General features: G+C 42.9%; 1 protein-coding gene across 1 annotated transcript in view; it reads left to right on the plus strand.

Annotated features, from left to right (window-relative positions):
• The window catches only part of OBSCN (obscurin, cytoskeletal calmodulin and titin-interacting RhoGEF), a gene marked incomplete at its 5' end in the record, with an annotated part of 163,633 nt that overhangs the window by 37,241 nt on the left and 107,411 nt on the right, over window positions 1-18,981 (plus strand). Inside the window, 14 exon segments of the mRNA XM_035892522.1 lie at window positions 98-364; window positions 1,112-1,378; window positions 3,017-3,289; window positions 4,809-5,075; window positions 7,313-7,579; window positions 8,437-8,703; window positions 9,320-9,583; window positions 10,156-10,422; window positions 10,807-11,070; window positions 11,952-12,218; window positions 13,299-13,565; window positions 14,937-15,200; window positions 15,937-16,203; window positions 17,067-17,330. Coding sequence (XP_035748415.1) covers window positions 98-364; window positions 1,112-1,378; window positions 3,017-3,289; window positions 4,809-5,075; window positions 7,313-7,579; window positions 8,437-8,703; window positions 9,320-9,583; window positions 10,156-10,422; window positions 10,807-11,070; window positions 11,952-12,218; window positions 13,299-13,565; window positions 14,937-15,200; window positions 15,937-16,203; window positions 17,067-17,330 — 3,732 coding nt within the window.

An 18,981-nucleotide genomic window follows, 5' to 3' on the forward strand; every position in this document is an offset into this window, starting at 1 on the left:
TGAAGTCTTGCTAGATATTTGAATTGTGAACCCCCCAGCTATATAGTGATCACGATTTTTTATTCAAAGTTCCTTTTTCCCCCCCCCCCCCCTTCAGAAAAACCTACTGAGGTTACCAAACAGCTGGAAGACAAAACATCAGCAGCAGGGCAGGACATCAGCCTGAGCTGTGAATTGTCAAAACCTGATGTGAGCATCCGGTGGTACAAGGATGGCAAAGCAATCCGAAAAAGCCAGAAATATGACTTGCACCAAGAGGGAACGCAGGCCATTCTGATCATCCATGACTCCACAGTCAAGGACAGTGGGGAGTACACCTGTGAGACAGAGGTCTCTAAAACCAAAGCCAGGATCACAGTGCAAGGTCAGTTGAAGCATGCATAGGAGCTGGAAGTTGGGGTAAATATCTACAGCCTGTGGGAGATGTTATTCTCTTCTATCTCCCTATGCAGGATCAATTTTTAGTTTTCAAAAAACATCACGGATTAAAAGTTTTTAATAAAACATCTGAAGAAGCACCTTGTAGGTATTGAAGAATCTTATGTGCTATGTAATGAGCCAATCAAAATTGGCAATTTGAATTAGTGTTTTTGAATATGGGTAATCAAAACTGTACGTGTTCTCCAAGATGAGACCTTACCAGTACCTGTACAATGGCATTAAACTTCCCTGGAAGTATTTTACTCGAGATGTTCTATGACTGGAAGTGGATCTGACGATGATCTTAGATCCATTCCAACGGATAGGATGAGAGGAAATGGCCTCAAGTTGTGCCAGGGCAGGTTTAGATTGGATATTAGGAAAAATCCCTTCCTGGAAAGGGCTGTCAGGCACTGGAAGGGGCTGCCCAGGGAAGGGGTTGAGTCCTCATCCCTGGGGGTATTTAAAAGCCAGGCAGACGAGGTGCTGAGGGACAGGGTTTAGTGGTGGGATGGCAGGGTTAGGGGAAGGGTGGGCTTGGGGATCTTAAAGGTCTTTTCCAACCTAAATGATTCTATGATTCTATATTCTGTGATTCTACAAGTAGGGGTAGAGGGGATTCAAGATGACTCTGTATGCTCAGGACTTGTTTGGGTAACAAATCTGTCTTCTTTTTTTTTTTCCTTTCCAGAAAAACCTAATTATTTTGTCAAAGAACTTTCAGATCTGAAAGTCAATGAAAGTGGAACTGCAGTTTTTACGTGCCAGAGCGAGAAAGCTGCATCCTCTGTGGTCTGGAGGAAAGGCATAGCTGAACTCAGGGCTGGCAAGAAGCACGAGATCACACAGAAAGGACAAGTCCTCCAGCTGACCATAAATAACTTGGAGAAAAGTGACAGTGACACTTATACCTGCGACATTGGTGATGCCCAGTCCAGAGCCAAGCTAGTCGTGCAAGGTATGCATGAGAGGAATACGATTGTACGTCCTGTTTTTCCACCAAAAAATGTTATGTGCATTGGCAGATCTCTCTCTCAGCATAGAGGTAGCAGATCTACAGATTCCTGGCTCTAAGTCATGATGTATAAACACTACACGGGACATGTGGGCAAAAATGTAGCAACATGGAGCTGGATATGCAGAATAATTTGTTGATTTGAAGCAATTACACCTGGAGGACTCTGGGTATGATTTAAAACCCAAAAGGCTGATGTGAGGAGAGGCTGGTGTTCCTGTGTGAACGTAGGATGGATATGATTCAGAGTGCGGGCTATTTAATGAGGGAAAAGTTATTCTGCCTCCAGGATTTTCTCCACATCCCTTGATGCTTCTTTGCAGTAGTGGTTTCTAAGAGGGGGTGGGTGAATGAGTGGTGAAGGGATCTTTAAGTGCTTAATTTAAGTGCTTTAAGTGCAATAAGTGCTTTAGCGCACCTTAGACGTGAGTTACACGCCCCAGCAGAAGAGTACAACCCAAACAATTTTGTTTGATGCTACAGGCGGTAAATGAGCTGTGGTGGCCAGTGCTAACAGCAGGACGGTGTTTAAGGGGAAGGAGTGAGGTCTGGTTGTTACCACTCCTCCCAGTTCCCTCACTGGAGCCCCAGCTGGGAGAAACTCTTCAGCTGAAATAGATGCAGTGATGAAGAGAATAGGAGGAACAACTGAAGAACAAGGCGCATAGAGATGCAGGGGCAGTGTCCACTTATTAATTATTATAGCTAGCTATTAAAGACTGAGGGGGTAAAGCCAGCCTCCTCCACCTATGATCATCTGCTACAGCAGCCTCGAGAAGCAAAGAATTGTGCTTAACCCCCATCACGGCCCCGGGATCTGAGCTGCCTGAACCCGCTGTGAGGTTTCCAGCACTGACTTTTTTGAGTGAAGAGAGATTTCTCTGTCACACAGCTCAAGATAAAAGTAAAAATTCCCTGGTACTGGTTTTGTAAGTCGGAGCAATATCAGATACACCTCTGTATACAGTGATAACCTTGTTTTATTTATTTATTTATTTATTTATAGTTAGATGTATATCTATCTGTATCTATGCAGGCAGGTTTTCAGAGCTGGTTTATTTCTTATTACTAAAGCTGCACTCAGACAGTCTCTCCGCTTCCCACCGTGTTTATGGTTGGACTGAGCTCAAGGAAGGTGGATGCTGGGTGGTCCTATCCCGTAGAAAGCAAGTTATATTTGCTGTAGTAAAACAGAGGGGTTGTCATGGGAGGGATCATCTGCTTAGTGATGTCTAGAGCCCAATGATGCTGTCAGAGATGCATCCTTTCAGCCTTGCCAGGTCGTTTCATCAGGAGAAACTTTATAACACTGGATTTGCATTGTACTGGCTACTCGTTCTGCTGTATGTGTTCTGGCGCTTTAAAGTTGTCTTCATCCTATTTTGGTGTGCGTCCTGTATATATTATCTTCCTGTGAATAGTTTTTGCGTTCAATAACAGGAGAATTGTGTTTCGGTCTTCTGTATCATGAACGTATTTCTTTCTTGAAATACTCACATGGGGAATCGTGGTGTTTTCCATATAATTTTTCATGCTAGAAACTGAAGATTCCAGTAATTGATGTATCTATGTTCCTTTCAGGCCAGAAAGTGCTAATAACAGAAGACCTGGAAGATGTCACTGTGTTAGAAGGAGAATCTGCCATGTTCAAATGCAGAATCTCTCCTGTAGACTATAGCAAAGTGCAGTGGTTTTTGGATAAAACCCCACTCCATACCAATGAACTTAATGAGATCCAGTCTCAGCCTGGTGGATATCACTTGCTAACGTTGAAAAAACTCTCACTGAAGGACTCGGGGGTCATTACATTTGAAGCTGGTGATAAGAAAACCTCTGCCAGTTTGGTTGTTAAAGGTAATTTAACCATAAAACTGCAGGAGAGGAAAGAATGTGTAGAAATAACTATGGGTTAATGTGGGTAGGTGAAAAAAAAAGAACAAAAGTGATACAAATTTGGCCCCATCATATGTATATCTGTATATGTTTGATAACAGCATTACATAGATAAAGAAGCTAGAGCTGGGGAATTAATACTTTGTAATCCTGGACAACTCAGTGTGTTCATTGGGCCTTAGATGGGAATGTTATGCTGTAGTGATGATACATTGAATGCCTTGTCCAGTTTTCTTTGAACCAAGCTCGTAGGGTGATGATAAGGGAGGAGAAATCAATTACTTTTAAAAAAGTGTATCCAATAAGTTTTTAATTTCATTTCCATTGCTTGAAAGGCCACATTACGTGTGTTCTCTGCTACTTAATGTTGACAATGAATAGTTTTCTCTGGAAAAGTCAAACTGGGTTAAAACTGCAGTGTTAGTCTACTCCTACAGCGAGGGAATAAAATGAATGTCAGCCAGCCCAAGAATGCAGGATGAGAGAGGTGTTTTCTTACTAGAAACATAAATATTTCTCCTTGCCCAGAGATGCAAAACCCACAGTCCCCACTGTGTCAGATCATATTCTCATTTCTTTCAGAATCACACCATTTCTTGCGAAGAACTTTTTTTTTTTCCAAAATTTGAAGATTTGCTTAAATTTTGCTATGCTAGAGAAATGCAAACAGATTTTTCTGAAGCCAAATGGAAGTTCTTATTTGCAAAAGGCTGATTCCTTTTGGTAGCACTAATCTGTGATGCTATAGTTACCAAAACCAGGTTTTGGTCTCCCGATTGACTGGATTTTTATGGATTAAAAAGCATTAAACTAAGAGGGATAAGATGAACCTTGGCCAATTTAGCTATTGGTATCTAGCTTAGGCTAATTCTATAAGCTGTGTAGAAAGACAAACACTTCCAGAGAGAAGTTCATCTTCTCTGTCATAATGACCTATTTTGGAAGTGAATATCTGGTCTCTGGAGGTGTCTGTCATCTCCCAGCAGTTATGGAGATAGCTCAGACTGGCCATGTAGGGTATCTGCCTGGTTTTTAGATGACTCATACCGATGAGATGAGACCTGCTGTAGATGACTGGCTTTGAGAAACCTGTGTTGCACCTCGCTTCATGAGGAATTAACTTTTCCACATTCAGTTAGAGGGTTCAAACTAATCAGCTCCCATGTAAAAGGGCTTAGGAAGATTGTGTGTCCATCTTGTTCATATTTAGCGAGATGTGAGATCTCATTTATGTTCTTTGACAGGCAAATTTTCTTCTCAGTTTCTCTCAGACAGCATTAGGTATTTACTAAGCAACATTTTCTGGCATGACTGGTACCTTCCTGAGGGTTTTATAGTCATGAACACCAAATTTTTTGTTACTAACCTTGACCTGTAATTTTGATACAAGTAATCTTGGATGTAAAACTCGCAGATTACTTGTGATCTGAAAACCTGCACCTCTTCTGAAACATCTCAGACGGTTTTTATGTGATTCTAGAGAAGCCCTGCATCTTCACAAAGGAGCTGGTTGATACTGAAGTCACTGAGGGAGAGGATGTGATCCTTCACTGTGAAACCTCCAAATCAGACAGCCCTGTAAAGTGGTGCAAAGACGGGAAGAACCTTAGGAATTCTTCCAAGTATAACATCAGCCGGTCGGGATTTGAAGCCAAGCTTGTCATTCACAGGGCAGAAGAAAGAGACAGTGGCAGATATGAGTGTGAGGCTGGAGCAGCTAAAAGTAGTGCGGTTATTACTGTCAAGGGTAAGAACATTTGGAGTGATGGTTTGGGTCCTAACTTGTCATCTAACACTGAGGGCAGAGTAATAAATTGAAATGATAAAAACGTGAAACTCTACTGAAAAGGAACCTCATGTCTTTGCACCACAGTCCAGGAATGGTTCTCATCAAGTCATCTGGGACAGCACCCAGAGAGGTGACAGAATGTGAAATAGGAAAATCCTTCATACCTGATTTTAGCTCTGTGAAAGTTAAGTGCCTAAGCTCTCTGGAGCAGAGAGCAATGGGTCAGTAGAGAACACTGGGAATCTCTGTAGGAGATCCACCCAGCCTAAGAGGTTATCCAGAGAAAGGATGAATCACCTTCCGAAGCTGTCTCCACTGATGGTCCTCTCCAAGGAGGGAGCTCATACACCCACATTTGCCTGGGTAACTGCTTTAGGCAGCCAAATTTATTGAGAGTAGTGCATCCAAAGTTTTTATTCCAAAGATCGTGATCAGGCAGGAGGTTCTATCTGAAGGGTCGTGGTCCGAGCTGGAGCAAAAGTTCTCTGCTTAGACCAATGAGACTTTAATATACTTCCTTGAGCACATTGGATAAGCATCATGTACATTAGGTAAACGTTGGGTCTGAGTTGTGTGAGAACCAGGCTCACCTGCTACCCATGTTATAATTGCTCCAGCCTGTCTTGAGTCACTGCCCCAGCCTGAGGTTGAGGAGGAGCTTGGTTCCTGTGAGCAAAATTGTTCGTTCACATGGGCAGGTTCGAGCAAATACAGGGAGGCTGTTAATGGCACAGGCTGGGTTTAGCCTGACCAGTGATAATATGCATGCAGCTCTTCTTAACATGGTCTGGAGGGGCTGACTGAAAGCTGCACCCAGCTTAGAGAAGTCATTGTGAACAAAAAGCATTGGGGTTGTTGGAATAGTGAACCTGAACCTCAGAGCATGAAGAGGGAAGGCAAGATGCTCACAGTATTTATCTAGAGCACAAAGAAATGGGCTAACTTAAGGCTGAGATGTGCTGTGCAAGGAAAGAGAAGGCCTTGATGATGTAATGAAGAAGAGAGGTGATGGTTAATGGTCCAGATTTGCTATGTCTTTCATTAGTACTAGGATACTTTCCCAATATCTGTTACGCAAAAAAGAAAGACCTATGTTGACTTAGTAGGACCTGGATCTCGTCCATAATGAAGAGGAATTTTCTGTTAGGGAAAAAAAACCCTCTCATAATGAGCGTTAACAACTCCATCTTTGCCTTTGCAAAGAAGGGTGTGGATGGATACAGGATTTAAACAGGTGGATGCAGGTCACCAGTAGGTGTGAAGGAGTCAAGTCATAAGGATGTCTACTACAAACTACACCGCTGACCCTTTATCTATTAGGGTCACATCAGAAGAGCAGAATGCAAAAATAGGAAAAAAAAAAAAAAAAAGGCCAGTAGCCATGTGGCACTGAGTGTCCTGTGAGTGTCCTGAACTAGAGGTAAAAGGGGAACAGACAAATAGGTTGTAGTTTTTGAACAGCCACAGGACAACTGCATCACCGGTCAGTAGTTGACTTGCATATTCGTAAGATAGCAGAAAGCAGGAAGAAATTGTTGGGTTTTTTTTTTCATGACCTGAAGGGAAAATACTTCATTGAGGTTTTTTCCCCAGTAAATGCCTTCTCTGCACTAGCTCACCTTAAAGCCTCGCATCCCAGGCTGTGACAGAGCCTGCATAGGAATGTCCACATGGACCCTTTCGTGCACGGCTGTGCTTTCCTCTCTGTGTATGCTCTGTGCTGTTTTTAAGTCTGTATTCATGTCCGATAAAAAACATGTTGTGGTTTCTTTTAGAATGAGAAATCAATACTGTTGGTACTGACAGAAAGTGCTTTGCCATTTCCTTGTGTCCTCTGTGTCACGTGCAAGTTGACCTCAGTTGAGTTTTACAGTTATTGTGCTGGTGGTTGAGCTCTGCCTGCCCATCTGCAACACACTGGGTCATTAACAGCAGGGCAGCATCTGCCGCTAATGTTAATAATGACAGCAGTAATAGTCGCAACGTCTTCAATAGTACAGGTTAAAAGAAAAAAAAAAAATCTCAAATATTTTTTTTTTGCTGCTGTAAAGTGCTGGCAGCCAGGTGTGAGCTGTGAGAATGTTTTGCCGTTCCTGTGGTTTTCTATCTGAATAACAAAGTCTGAAACAAAAAAAGGGGAAAAGTGATTTCCATTTTCACGTGTTTCCTTAACCGTCTGCGATGTTCTTTTTCAGAAATACCAGTTCTTTTCAAGCAAGAGCTCCAAAATGAAGAAGCGAAAGAAGGAAAACAAGTCAAGCTGACCTGTGAGCTCAGCAAACCTGGTACCCCCGTGAAATGGATGAAAGGAGACACTGTTCTCTATGCCAGTGAGAAATACGAATTTAAGCAGTGTGGTACTGTGGCAGAGCTCATTATCCGAGATGTCAAATCGATAGATTCTGGGGAATACACCTGCAGCACTGGGGAACTGAAGACCACTGCTCGGGTGAAAGTAAATGGTAAGGCCGAGTTAGATACGTCGCCGTGCTTTCTTAAAGCATTGCTTAACAGATCTTCTATTAAAAAAAACCAACCCCACAGCCCTTTGTGGCAGTGCAATCCGCAAATTCGTATGTAAAATTTAATGGTGATATTGCATACTTGTAAGCACCTGTATATACTTCATTCATGGAGTCTCACGTTATGTGTCTGGAATTTTAATTCTGTAACTTCTCACTGAACAGGAAGTAAGTAAAGGCAAAGGGTTCATTTCTGTACCCTACATGCCATAGTTCCTGATCTTTTTTACATGGCTCTGGTTAAGAATGGAGTTAGAGTTGAAGACAGGAGCATGGGAGCACAAGGACAGCATGAAAACATAAGTCAAGTCCAGTCCCTGACTAATGTTTTGACTCCCAAACCTCCCCCAACCCCCTTTTTTAAAAGCTCTCAGGTGCCATTGGCACTCCCCAGTGCCATTAAACAAATACAGTGCCTTTAGTAGTATAGCAAAAGCAGTATGTGCTGGGAGCAGAAAGCAGGAGAGATAGAAGACATGAAGACTGCCACAGAGCCCTGCAGCAGCAGGGAATTTGTTTGGTGAGGCTGCTCAGAGGGCTCTGAAAGGGTCCTTATTAAAGATGGGAGAAACTTCCCCTGTACTCCCAGGAATCCCCGGTGAGACGATAACATCTTGGGGAGAGATTTCTTCCTGCTCCCAGGCAGAATCACTTCGATGTCACATAACCAAGGGAGGGTTGAGGGTGGCTCTTCTCATCTGGGAAAGGACTAGTTTTAAGGGGTGACAGCATTCATGGGGCACTTACTGTACAGCAGGTCAAGAGGCCATGTCCTAATCCCCGGTTCTGTGTTCTAGCTGTGCCTGTCCTTTTTAAACAAGCCCTGGAGAACGCGGAAATGGAAGAGGGGAAATCTGTCTCCTTGCGCTGCGAACTCACAAAAGCTGATGCCACCGTGGTGTGGAAGAAGGGAGAAGCCACGCTCCAGGCAAGTGCCAAATATGAAATGAAGCAGAAGGGGACAGTGGCAGAGCTGGTGATCCATAACACAGAGCCAGAAGATGCAGGAAGATACACCTGTGACACTGGAGACCAGCAGACCACAGCCCAAGTCAAAATCCATGGTAGGAATAAGACACCTGCTTGTCACCATTTGTTGTTGTTCTTACCACGGCCATGCTAGCTCCTGCACATTTTTAGCGAGCATTAAGATAAAAAGGGATCAGGACAAACAAAAGGCAGCTCTGGCTGCATCCATTATGTTCTCTATTTTCTAGGACAATAACTTCGTGCTAAAATATAGCAATCAAATATCCTTGATAACACAATCTCTTTCCTTGCCTCTGAAATAACTCTTCTGCTTTCTGCTCTGGATAGAGGTGCTTGTCTGAGCTCTAAGCCAGGAGGTAAGAAGGGCCTCAGCTCCACATTTTGTTAAAGAATATGCAATTCTTTTCTTCACTTTCTCAGCAAGTTTTTCACGCGTCTGCAACCGACAGCATTTGGGCAGCAGAAGGGTAATTACTTTGATACTCTAATTATTGGAAAATAATTGGTTTGGTTTTATTTCCTTCCAAACCCATGGTGTGCTATTTTAAAATTAAGTAGAGTCCTGGATGTGCAGGTAGGTCAGAGCTTATTAACTGTGCCAAGAGAATTTATTTTGGCTTTAAGTCCCATATGATGTCACCAGTTGGTAACGATGCTCCTGAAGTAAAGCGAGCATGCTTCATTCCTCAGCCATCTCTGTGCTCATCAAAGAAGAGCTGAAGAGCGTGGAGGCTGTGGAAGGTGGGACCGCCACCCTGCGATGCCAGCTGAGCAGAGAGGCCCCCGTGGAGTGGCGGAAGGGGCACACTCTTCTCCGGCCAAGTAACAAGTGCAGGATGAGACAGGAAGGCACGGTGGCTGAGCTGCTGATCCACGATCTGGACCCAAAGGATGCTGGAGAATATACATGTGTGGTGGGAAACCAAAAAACCACAGCAGCCTTGTCAGTGAATGGTAAAAAGTCAGAAATAACCCGTGAAACTCTGGAACGTCTTTGTCCATCTCTTCCCTCCTCCTCCCTGTACACTCCCTCTCCACACCTACCTTTTGTGTCCTGCTTTATCCTTGCACTTTTTCCTGTTGCCATGTCTCTCCTTTCCTCAATCACCATCCATGATCACCTTTCATTCTACCCATTGCTGGATGTGTGTGTGTGTTGTGTTGTCTTCTCACCTTTCCTCAAGTGAAGGGTGCTGACATGCACGTATGTTTTCCTGAATTAGTACGGAAACATAAGATTCCTTGGGATTTTTCTGTTAGGGAGGGTTCATCACCTTTACTGATGAGGATGAGTTTGTCATTTGTATGTGTGATCCCAATCAAGATCATGCATACATTGATTCCCACAGAACAATTTACTGGAGAATTTTTTTTCACCATCCACAAAAAAAGGCAGGATGTGTGCTTAAGGATAAAGGAGTTGGAATAAGGCTTAGGTAGTCATATGCTAAATGATGATTCAGCCTCTGACCAGACATCTGGGCAGGGTCTGGGGTTGCAATCCCTTTTCATTCTGCATCTCTCAGCCCTGCCAGTCCGTTTCAAAAAAGAGTTGAAGAATGAGGAAGCTACCGAGAGCGGGACGGCCACCCTGCAGTGCGAGCTGAGCCAGGCGGTGGGCTCGGTCGAGTGGAGGAAGGACGGGAAGGTGCTGATGCCAAATGGCAAATACAAAATGAGACGGGAAGGGCGTTTTGTTGAGCTGGTTATCCAAGACCTAGACTTGACAGACGCTGGGAGCTACACCTGCGTGTGCGGAGACCAGAAGACAACAGCTACCTTGAGAGTGAACGGTAACCGTTCTACCCATTTTGCTCATTACGCCCCAAACTTAATGTGCTTGACAGCATTTGTTGGTCATCCGAAGTTTTGTCAGTGTGATTTCTTAGAGATTTCATGTTCTTGACTCTGTGGTGCCAGAGTCACCCTATTAGGGAATATCCCCTTGTACTTTTTTTGTTTTGTTTGCTTTGAGACAGCACGGCTATGTTGTATTATTGTTTTCTCTAATTTATTTCTCTCTACTCTAGGATATTTTACCCCCCTTTACACTGTATCCACCTCATAGTAGTGCATTTTTGGTTAAATGTATATACTGCAGCCCAGTATCTTGCAGCAGAGTCCAGTTCATTTCGCTCTAATGCTGATTCCTTCTCTGTTGGTATTGCATCCTTCAGCCTTGCCTATCCTCTTCCAAGAAGAAATGTTGAACAAGGAAGCTACAGAGGGGGAGGCAGTCACTTTGCACTGTAAACTGAGCAAATCGGCTCCAGTCGAGTGGAGAAAGGGGAATACGGTCCTCAAGCCAAGTCAAAAATACAAAATAGAGCAGGAAGGTCCCTTTGCGGAGCTGATGATCCAGGATTTGGATTTGGCAGATGCTGGTGATTACAGCTGTGTGTGCGGAGATCAACAGACTACAGCTGCTTTGACAGTAAATGGTAAAAAGAAATTCTCGGCCCGTGACCCAAGTACATCTGTATAATTCCAACCTCTCCTCTTCTTTTTCTCCTGTTTCATCTGGTCCCTGTATACTTTCTGTCCTCCCCCCTGCTGATTAATTTTTCTATTCTGTTTTCCTTCTCTCTCTCCTTTCACCCGATGCCCTCTTGATGTGCTATCTGTCTTCCTAAGTGCTATGTTCAAATGACAAGTGGAGTACAGGTCCCCAGCTCAACGCAATCTCCCTAGTCCAGTATAGCTGCTTGTGTAAAAGTTTACCCATAGGGATTGACCAAAAAGTGGGAATAATATTTACTTCTTGTAGCTTAGACTGTTACACTTGTTGCCCCTAAGAGGAATAAGTTTTCATCAATGTACAATGCTACACAAGGACAATCTTAATGAAAAGTTGCCTTTTTATTCTCCTGCTATTCCCAGCCTATTCCCCTGCAGAAAGCTGGAAGCATGTTTGTAACCGCTCTGTTTTAAGGGGCTCTATTTATAAAAATACAGACAGTGCCATGAATCGGGCACTTCTGTAGAGCTGCTGTTTTTTTCTCGAAGGAAACAAAATGCTTTGGGTCTCATATTGAAATATGGCCTCTAATTTTACCCCTTTGATTTTATGGTGTATAAAGTAAAGGATAGATGGCTTGTCTGTCTACCTGCAAACGTGGTTGACAGTGAGGACAAGAAACCTAACAATCAGGCTGAAATTTCTTTTGAAATGATAAAGAGTGGGAAAAAATCCTGGAGTGTGAAGAAGGCCTTGTGGCTTCAGTGGCATGCAGGTTCAGGGACATGAGAGAAGAGAGTGAGCAGATCATGGGTCAGGCTTTCTCAGCTTTGATGCCATGTCCATATTGCATTTACTCTGCAGTCCTGCCTGCTCTTTTCACCAAAGAACTGACAGATGAAGAAGGCACAGAAGGTAAAAGTGTCTCTCTGCACTGTGAGCTGAACAAGGCTGCTGCTAACGTGGAGTGGAAGAAGGGCTTCAAGACCCTCAAATCAAGTGACAAGTACAAAATGAAACGCGAAGGTGTCGTTGCTGAGCTTATAATCCAAAACCTAGACACGACAGATGCTGGAAATTATTCCTGTGTGTGTGGAGACCAGCAGACCATGGCAGTTTTAACAGTACATGGTAAACCAAACAAACCAAGATGCATACTAAAAGTAGCTATCCTGTTTTCTCAGTTCATTTGGACAGATACCTGGTTACCCCACCATCTCCTTCCTTCTGCCAGACCCTTATCCACAGCTCACTGATGCCAATGAAGTGCTTCCGTTGGCGTCAGCGCAGCTGGGGTGCGTGGCATGAGAGGGGGATTAGGGTGCAAGCTCAGAGAAACATATAGACAACCCAGATTGCCACTACTGCTTCAAATAGGATCCATCATTTTGCTTTTCCCCTCAAAAGTTCCTTTATTAGACTCCCCCTTATGCTGAAGCCCAATAAAATGGGTTGCCTTGAAGGGGTTATGACTTAGTGATTTTAAGGTTTCACAAAACTCCCAAGAGTTAGGTTATTCCTTGGAATCTTATTCCCATACTCCATTCCTGGGACAACAAGGTGCTTTTTTTTACACACGGGCCAGTTGTCATTGCATTCAGTTACCCTCCTGTGTAAGGCAAGCCCAAACCTTCTAAGGGAAGACCATTCCCAGGGAGAACTTTGATTTTTACTGACACTGACATGGTTGAAAGGGTATGTCAGTTCAGGTGAAAATGCTTGTTTTCCCACCACATATTGAAATGAACAATTTCATTTCAAACAGACATTTAGAATGAAACTTCAGTGTTTCATTTTTTTAATGGACAATGTCTTTTCATTTCCTTAAGTAGGTGAAAACATAGCAAACATCCTCCCATTATGGTTTATAAAGTCATGTAAGAAAACCTTTTTTTTTTTTCTCAGAAATTTCAAATTAGTATTTATTCTTTTTGCTTGAAATTTCACAGGAAAAAAATTGGGTTTTCTACTTCTGTCTGTATTGATTTGTGACCGAGTACATGTTAAAATATCTCTGTGGATTACTGTAAGCATTGAATCCTTCCCTGGTGATGACATTTCTTTCCTCATACTGTTTCATGGAGACTATTGAGAATCCATGTTCTTGTATTGATAAATCAGTTTGAGATGAGAGGGAAAAGGAAAATTAAACATCCATGATTAATTCTCTTTGGAGCACTACATCTCACTGCTCGTATTGCTGTCCTTCAGCTTTGCCTGCGTTTTTCAAAGAAGGACTGAAGAACCGAGAAGCCACCGATGGTGCCACAGCCACTCTGCACTGTGAGCTGAGCAAGGTCGGTGTCCCAGTGGAGTGGAAAAAAGGGGACAAGACGCTCAAACCAAGCGATAAATATAGGATGAGACAAGAAGACACTGCTGCAGAGCTGCTGATCCGAGATCTGGAGGTAGAAGATACAGGAGAATATACCTGCATGTGTGGAGATCAGAAGACCTCGGCTGTCTTGACAGTCCATGGTAAAAAAGCCATTCTCGTTATGATAGCAGGATCTCTGGAAGCTCCCTTTTCCCTGAGAGGTCTCTTTCCCACTTGCTTTGATGTTTTGATTCTGCAGCATTTTCTTGCTTTCCTGGCTGTGTTTCATCCCATCTCCCACGCTCTGTCAGTTTGAAACTGGTGGCTTTATAGCAAAGTAGAGTTGTGAGAATTTCTCGTCTTAGTCTTCACTTTTTAAAAGTGAAAAAAGCACCTGTATGTAAGGCCAAAAGTGTGCAGACCTTCAGCAGCAAGCTTTTGTGCAGAGGGTTTATCCTTGCGTCCCGCCGATATCAGTGGATTTCGGTGCTTAACTTGAAGGAATGATCTTTAAAAACGCTGAGCTCCGTTAGTGAGAGGTTTTCCCATTCAGGAATGAATGCGTGTCGTCCTCCTGCTTTGTGGCACTGTGATATATTCTGCTGAGGGAATGGTACTTCCCAAACCCCCCCCCCCCAAACCATTGTTCTGCAGGTCCTGATTTAGAGGCGGTGGCACAGGTTTTGTGCCTGTCTCTGCCATGGAGAACAGTGATAAGCTTTGGTTGCCCCTCCAGCAGCGGCAGTTCTTATATAGTTCCAATAGATGAATGAATAATTTTAATTTGAGATATATCTGAAGGATGCTTTGAAGGACGGGGCAAAACTGTGGAGGCAAAGCTCTCTTCTCTCAGGTTTTCTGCATGCTTTTGCTTCCTCTTCTTTCTCCCAGCTGGAGGTACTTCTGCTCCTCTCCTCCTCTGAGCTGGCTCTTTCTTCCCTGTGCACGTCGCTTCCTTTTTACTTCGGTGGCACACCACAAGGCAATTTGCTGAATGCTGCTAGAAAAAACTCTGTATTCCTGATATTAGTGCCATTATGTCCTTGGGAATTATAGTTTAAAGTGCACCTGAAGTTATATTACTATTTTTATTTTTTTTTCCAAACAGGAAAGATAAATTATGATGTTAGGAAAGGTAGAGATCTCCAGCTAGCAGTGCTGTCATCCAGGGCAATGACTTTCCATCAAAAGTCGGGTCATTAATGTTCAAGATAGATGAATTCAAACTGAAATAGGTAGAGAGGACTGCTGGAATCAGCTGGGAAATGACGAGCATGCTGCATAAGCCAACATTAGAGGCAGGTCATGGTGGCAGTTATCCCTGCGAGATCCTGCAGTAGTTTTCCAATAGAATAATAAGTAGTTTTCTAATAGACTATATGATTTGTTTTCCTGTAATAGTGAAGGACTGGCCTCAGGAACTAGTCTTAATTTCCTCAAGGTCTGGTTAATGGCCTCAGGACCTAGTCTTAATTTCCTTAAGGTCTGGTTAATGGTTTTGATGTACTCTCTGTTTATATTACATCCCATAGCTTTGCCCGCACTGTTCAAAAAAGAACTTGTCAATGTGGAAGCCACAGAAACTGGGGCAGCGGTTCTGCAGTGTGAGCTCACTAAACCCGCTCCGGTGGAGTGGAAAAAAGGGCAAAAGGTGCTCAAGCCCAGTGAGAAGCACAAAATGAGACTGAAGGATACCATTGCTGAGCTGACGATCCATAGCCTGGAGGAACAAGATGCAGGAGATTACACATGCGTGTGCGGAGACAAGATGACTACCGCCTCCCTGACAGTGCATGGTAAAACACATGCGTTTAATAGGGACTTTCTGCTTTGCCACCTGTGATCCCATGCAGGATCACAAACCGTTCTTGACCCCATCTATTATTTTACATTTTTATGACAGCCGTATCAACCCCCAGGGATATCTTTTACTGAAAGTCCTTCACTTGGGACTGATAAAAAGCACCATGCGGTCTTTTCTGTCCCTTTTCTTTCATGTTAATGGAATCTGGAAGCAGATAACGAAGACCTCGTTGAAGCCGAAAATAGCACTTGCAGTATTTCCATTCATTGATTTCTCTAGACATATCACTGAGATATCTCTTGTTTTAATTGAATGGAATTGAAAGGTGCTCTGTTACGATAACAACTGAGCAAGGCGGGTGAGAATGAGGCATTGCAGCCTGGAATTTTAAATAACAAAGCGTTCATTTTAATTGCTCATCCCATTTTAAGACAGCTGTGCATGGTTCCTTGAAAGCTTGGGGCCAGCTTTCTGTTATCGAGACCTTAAAATGCCTTTAAAGCATACCTTCCAGTACTGAAATTGTAGTTTTACAACAGTTCAGCTGTGACATGCTGAATGTGGTGCTGCAAAGCATAAGGCAGGGATGCCCCTGAAATCCATATTTGCCTCTCAGGTACTATATAGCCTAAAATTTTTAGAGATTAAAGGGTTTTAATCCAGTGAAGCAGTCAAGATACAGTGTTTCCTCAGTTTTAAAGCGCTCTCTCTTCACCTGTGATCTTCAGCCCTTCCTCCGCATTTTAAAAAAGAGCTGAAGAACGTGGAAGCCACAGAGAACGGCACGGCCACTTTCTGCTGTGAGCTGAACAAGCCCGCGGCCGCCGTGGAATGGAGGAAAGGAGACACAGCCCTGGAGCCAAATGACAAGTTCACCATGAGATGCGAGGGCACAACTGCTGAGCTGGTGATCCGTGATTTAGATCTGGCAGATGCTGGAGATTACACGTGCTGTTATGGAGAGCAGAAAACCACTGCTGCACTAAAAGTGAATGGTAAAAAAAAAAAATATATATATATATAAAAAATTAAGTGGATTATTTTCAACCAGGTGTTTGGTTTTTTGGTGGGGTGTTTTTGTTTTTGTTTTGTTTTTTAAAGACTACAGTAGTATCAGTTTTGAAATTTCAGCCTGGTTTCTGATGAATTTAGCAACATGTGGTTGGACATGGGCATTAATGCTTGAATACGCTGGTCAGTATGAGGCACCGATCAGGGGTTCATTGCAAAAATATCTGATATTCATCTTGGTTCCAACTCACTTCTTTGACTCTTGTGTTCCGTAGTAGTTGCTAAAAAAGGAAAATCATGTTATTCTAACGTGGGTTGTAAAGCTATTACAATCCTAAAGTTGAGAATATTGCAATTTGATTATGAGATATTTTTGATACAGTTTTCAGTGTTTCAGAATAATTTGTCAGTCAAGTTCTGCAAGACCATTATCTGAGGATAAATCTCATGGGAAAGTGATATTGATGCCTCAGATATAGTTTCATTTATGAACTTTTTCAGTAGTCATTTGCATTGCAATAGAACCTTTACACCCCAGTTGGGCTTCATTTTCCATTGGGCCAGGCAATACCCAAAGTAAGGTAGGGCTCAGTCTTGCAGAGTCTGAAGTTGAGACTGGTGTCATTCTCCATTTCGTGCCATAGACCATAAAAGCAGCTCTGACTGATGAACAAGGTGTTCTCCAGCTTTCCCAAGTCACCATCAGATGTTTCCCAGAGTGGTTATCAATCCTGTTTTATTAGATTAGGGAAGGCTTTGCTTGTCACGTGTGGTTGACAGACCACAGATAAATAGTTACTTGGATAGCTGCCATGGTCAAACATTCTGCTCATTTTGAACTCCTCAGCCTTGCCTGCACACTTCAAAAAAGAGATGAAGAATGAAGAAGCCACAGAAGGCGGAACAGCCACGCTACAGTGCGAGCTCTCTAGGGCTGCCTCTGTGGAGTGGAAAAAGAAGCACAAAGTGCTCAAATCAAGCGAAAAATATACTATGAGGCAGGAAGGTACTACAGCACAACTGCTGATCCATGCTTTAGAAGTCAAGGATGGTGGGGAGTATACCTGCCTGTGTGGAGATGAGAAGACTACCGCAGCACTGACAGTGCATGGTAAGAAAACAGAAATGAGAAATTTTTGTGTCATGTGTCTCCTGTCTCCTCTGGAAGCCTCAGTGCTGTCACACAACGAGTTCTTTCTCTAATCTTGCCACCATTAATTCTGTCAGTAATGGATTTTTTTTTTTTTTTTTTTTTTTTTTTTTTTTTTTTTTAATGGTGATTTTTATCTAAGTAGAATTGTAGTCCCGTTATTATACTAACATTTTCCCTGTTTTCTTCTCCTTGCTCTTGTTGGTGCACGGCTTTGTTGCTTTGCACCAAACTGAAAGCTGAAGCATTCCACATGCTTGCATTTTTTGTTCTGTTTTACTTACTTTTGACTTGAGCCTAGAGAGATGGAGCAGCAGGAACATTCATACTTCTTAAAAAGACCTATCTTGGATTTCAACTTACATTAGGATTTGGCAGATAATTTTAAATAATACAAACAAATCTTGATTCATTGCAACTTTTTTTATATAACTCTGGCCAAGGATCATGAAGATTTGTATTCTGCTATTGCAAAATACTCAGCATTCTAGTGGAAGAGATCTTCACAGTCCTTAGTCAAATTCAGCTACAAACTTCCCTTGGAAGAGAGGAAAATGTTATTTCCGCTGTTAACATAGGACAGTAAGAGGTAGTTTCGGCCATCTTTCTCACCTGGAAAGTCAGTAGGTCAATGATCCAATTTCTTTGCTTTATTGCCCAGACCTTTGCATCTTTATACTTACCAGTAAAACAAGCATGGCTTCAGTCTTGAACCTCCAATTTAACCATGGGAAATAGAATTGGGAAGGACCTCTACAGGTCATCTAGTCCACCCTTGAGCCCCAAGTCACCATCACCCCTATCTAGCCTCACTCCAGTGATGAAGAATTTGCAGTTCCCTTGGACACTCATCCCACTGCCTACCCATCATCACTGCCAGAAAGTTCTTCCTAGTGTCGTCAAAAATCTTTCTCTGGCTGGCTTAAGTCAATACTTCTTGTCCCATATCCTGTAGAAATGGAGAAATATTTGTTGTTTTGCTCTCTGTAAGACTGCTTTACAGATTTGAAAGCTTTCATCATGCTCCCTTCTGTCATCTTTTTTCTGGACTAAGCACCTTCAATCCTTTCACTCTTTCTTCATAGGTCATGTTTTCTAGACTTCAGCTCCTCTTTGTTGCTTTCTGGACCATCTTCAGTTAATCCACATCCTTCTAGAAGTGTGGAGGCCAAAAGCAGACTACAGTGCTCTGTCTGAGGCTTTGCCAGAGTGGAGTAGGATGGAAGGACTTGCATATGGCACTCCATTATATACATCCCTATTATGTTGATTGCTTTATTCACATCAGAGTTGCATTTTTTTAACTTGCATTTGCTCCGTGACTTCTGGTAACCCCAACTCTCTCTCTGCAGATCTGCTGCCTAGTGTTCCCCATCTTGTATTGATGTTGTTGATTGTTCCTAAATATAATATTTTGCACCTGCTCTTGCTGAATTGCAGCCTATTTTTTCACCACTGCTTCATCAAGATCTTCTATATCCTAATCCTGTTTAACAAAGTGCTTTCAGCTTCTCTCCCTTCCCAGCCTGAGATCATCTGCAAAGTTAATGACTGCTCTGCATTTCACAGTCCAAGCCGCTAAAGAAAATGCTGAATAATACTGGACTCCAGA

Source organism: Egretta garzetta, unplaced genomic scaffold, assembly GCF_000687185.1.
Source record: "Egretta garzetta isolate BGI_Z169 unplaced genomic scaffold, ASM68718v1 scaffold124, whole genome shotgun sequence".
Lineage (NCBI taxonomy): Eukaryota > Metazoa > Chordata > Aves > Pelecaniformes > Ardeidae > Egretta > Egretta garzetta.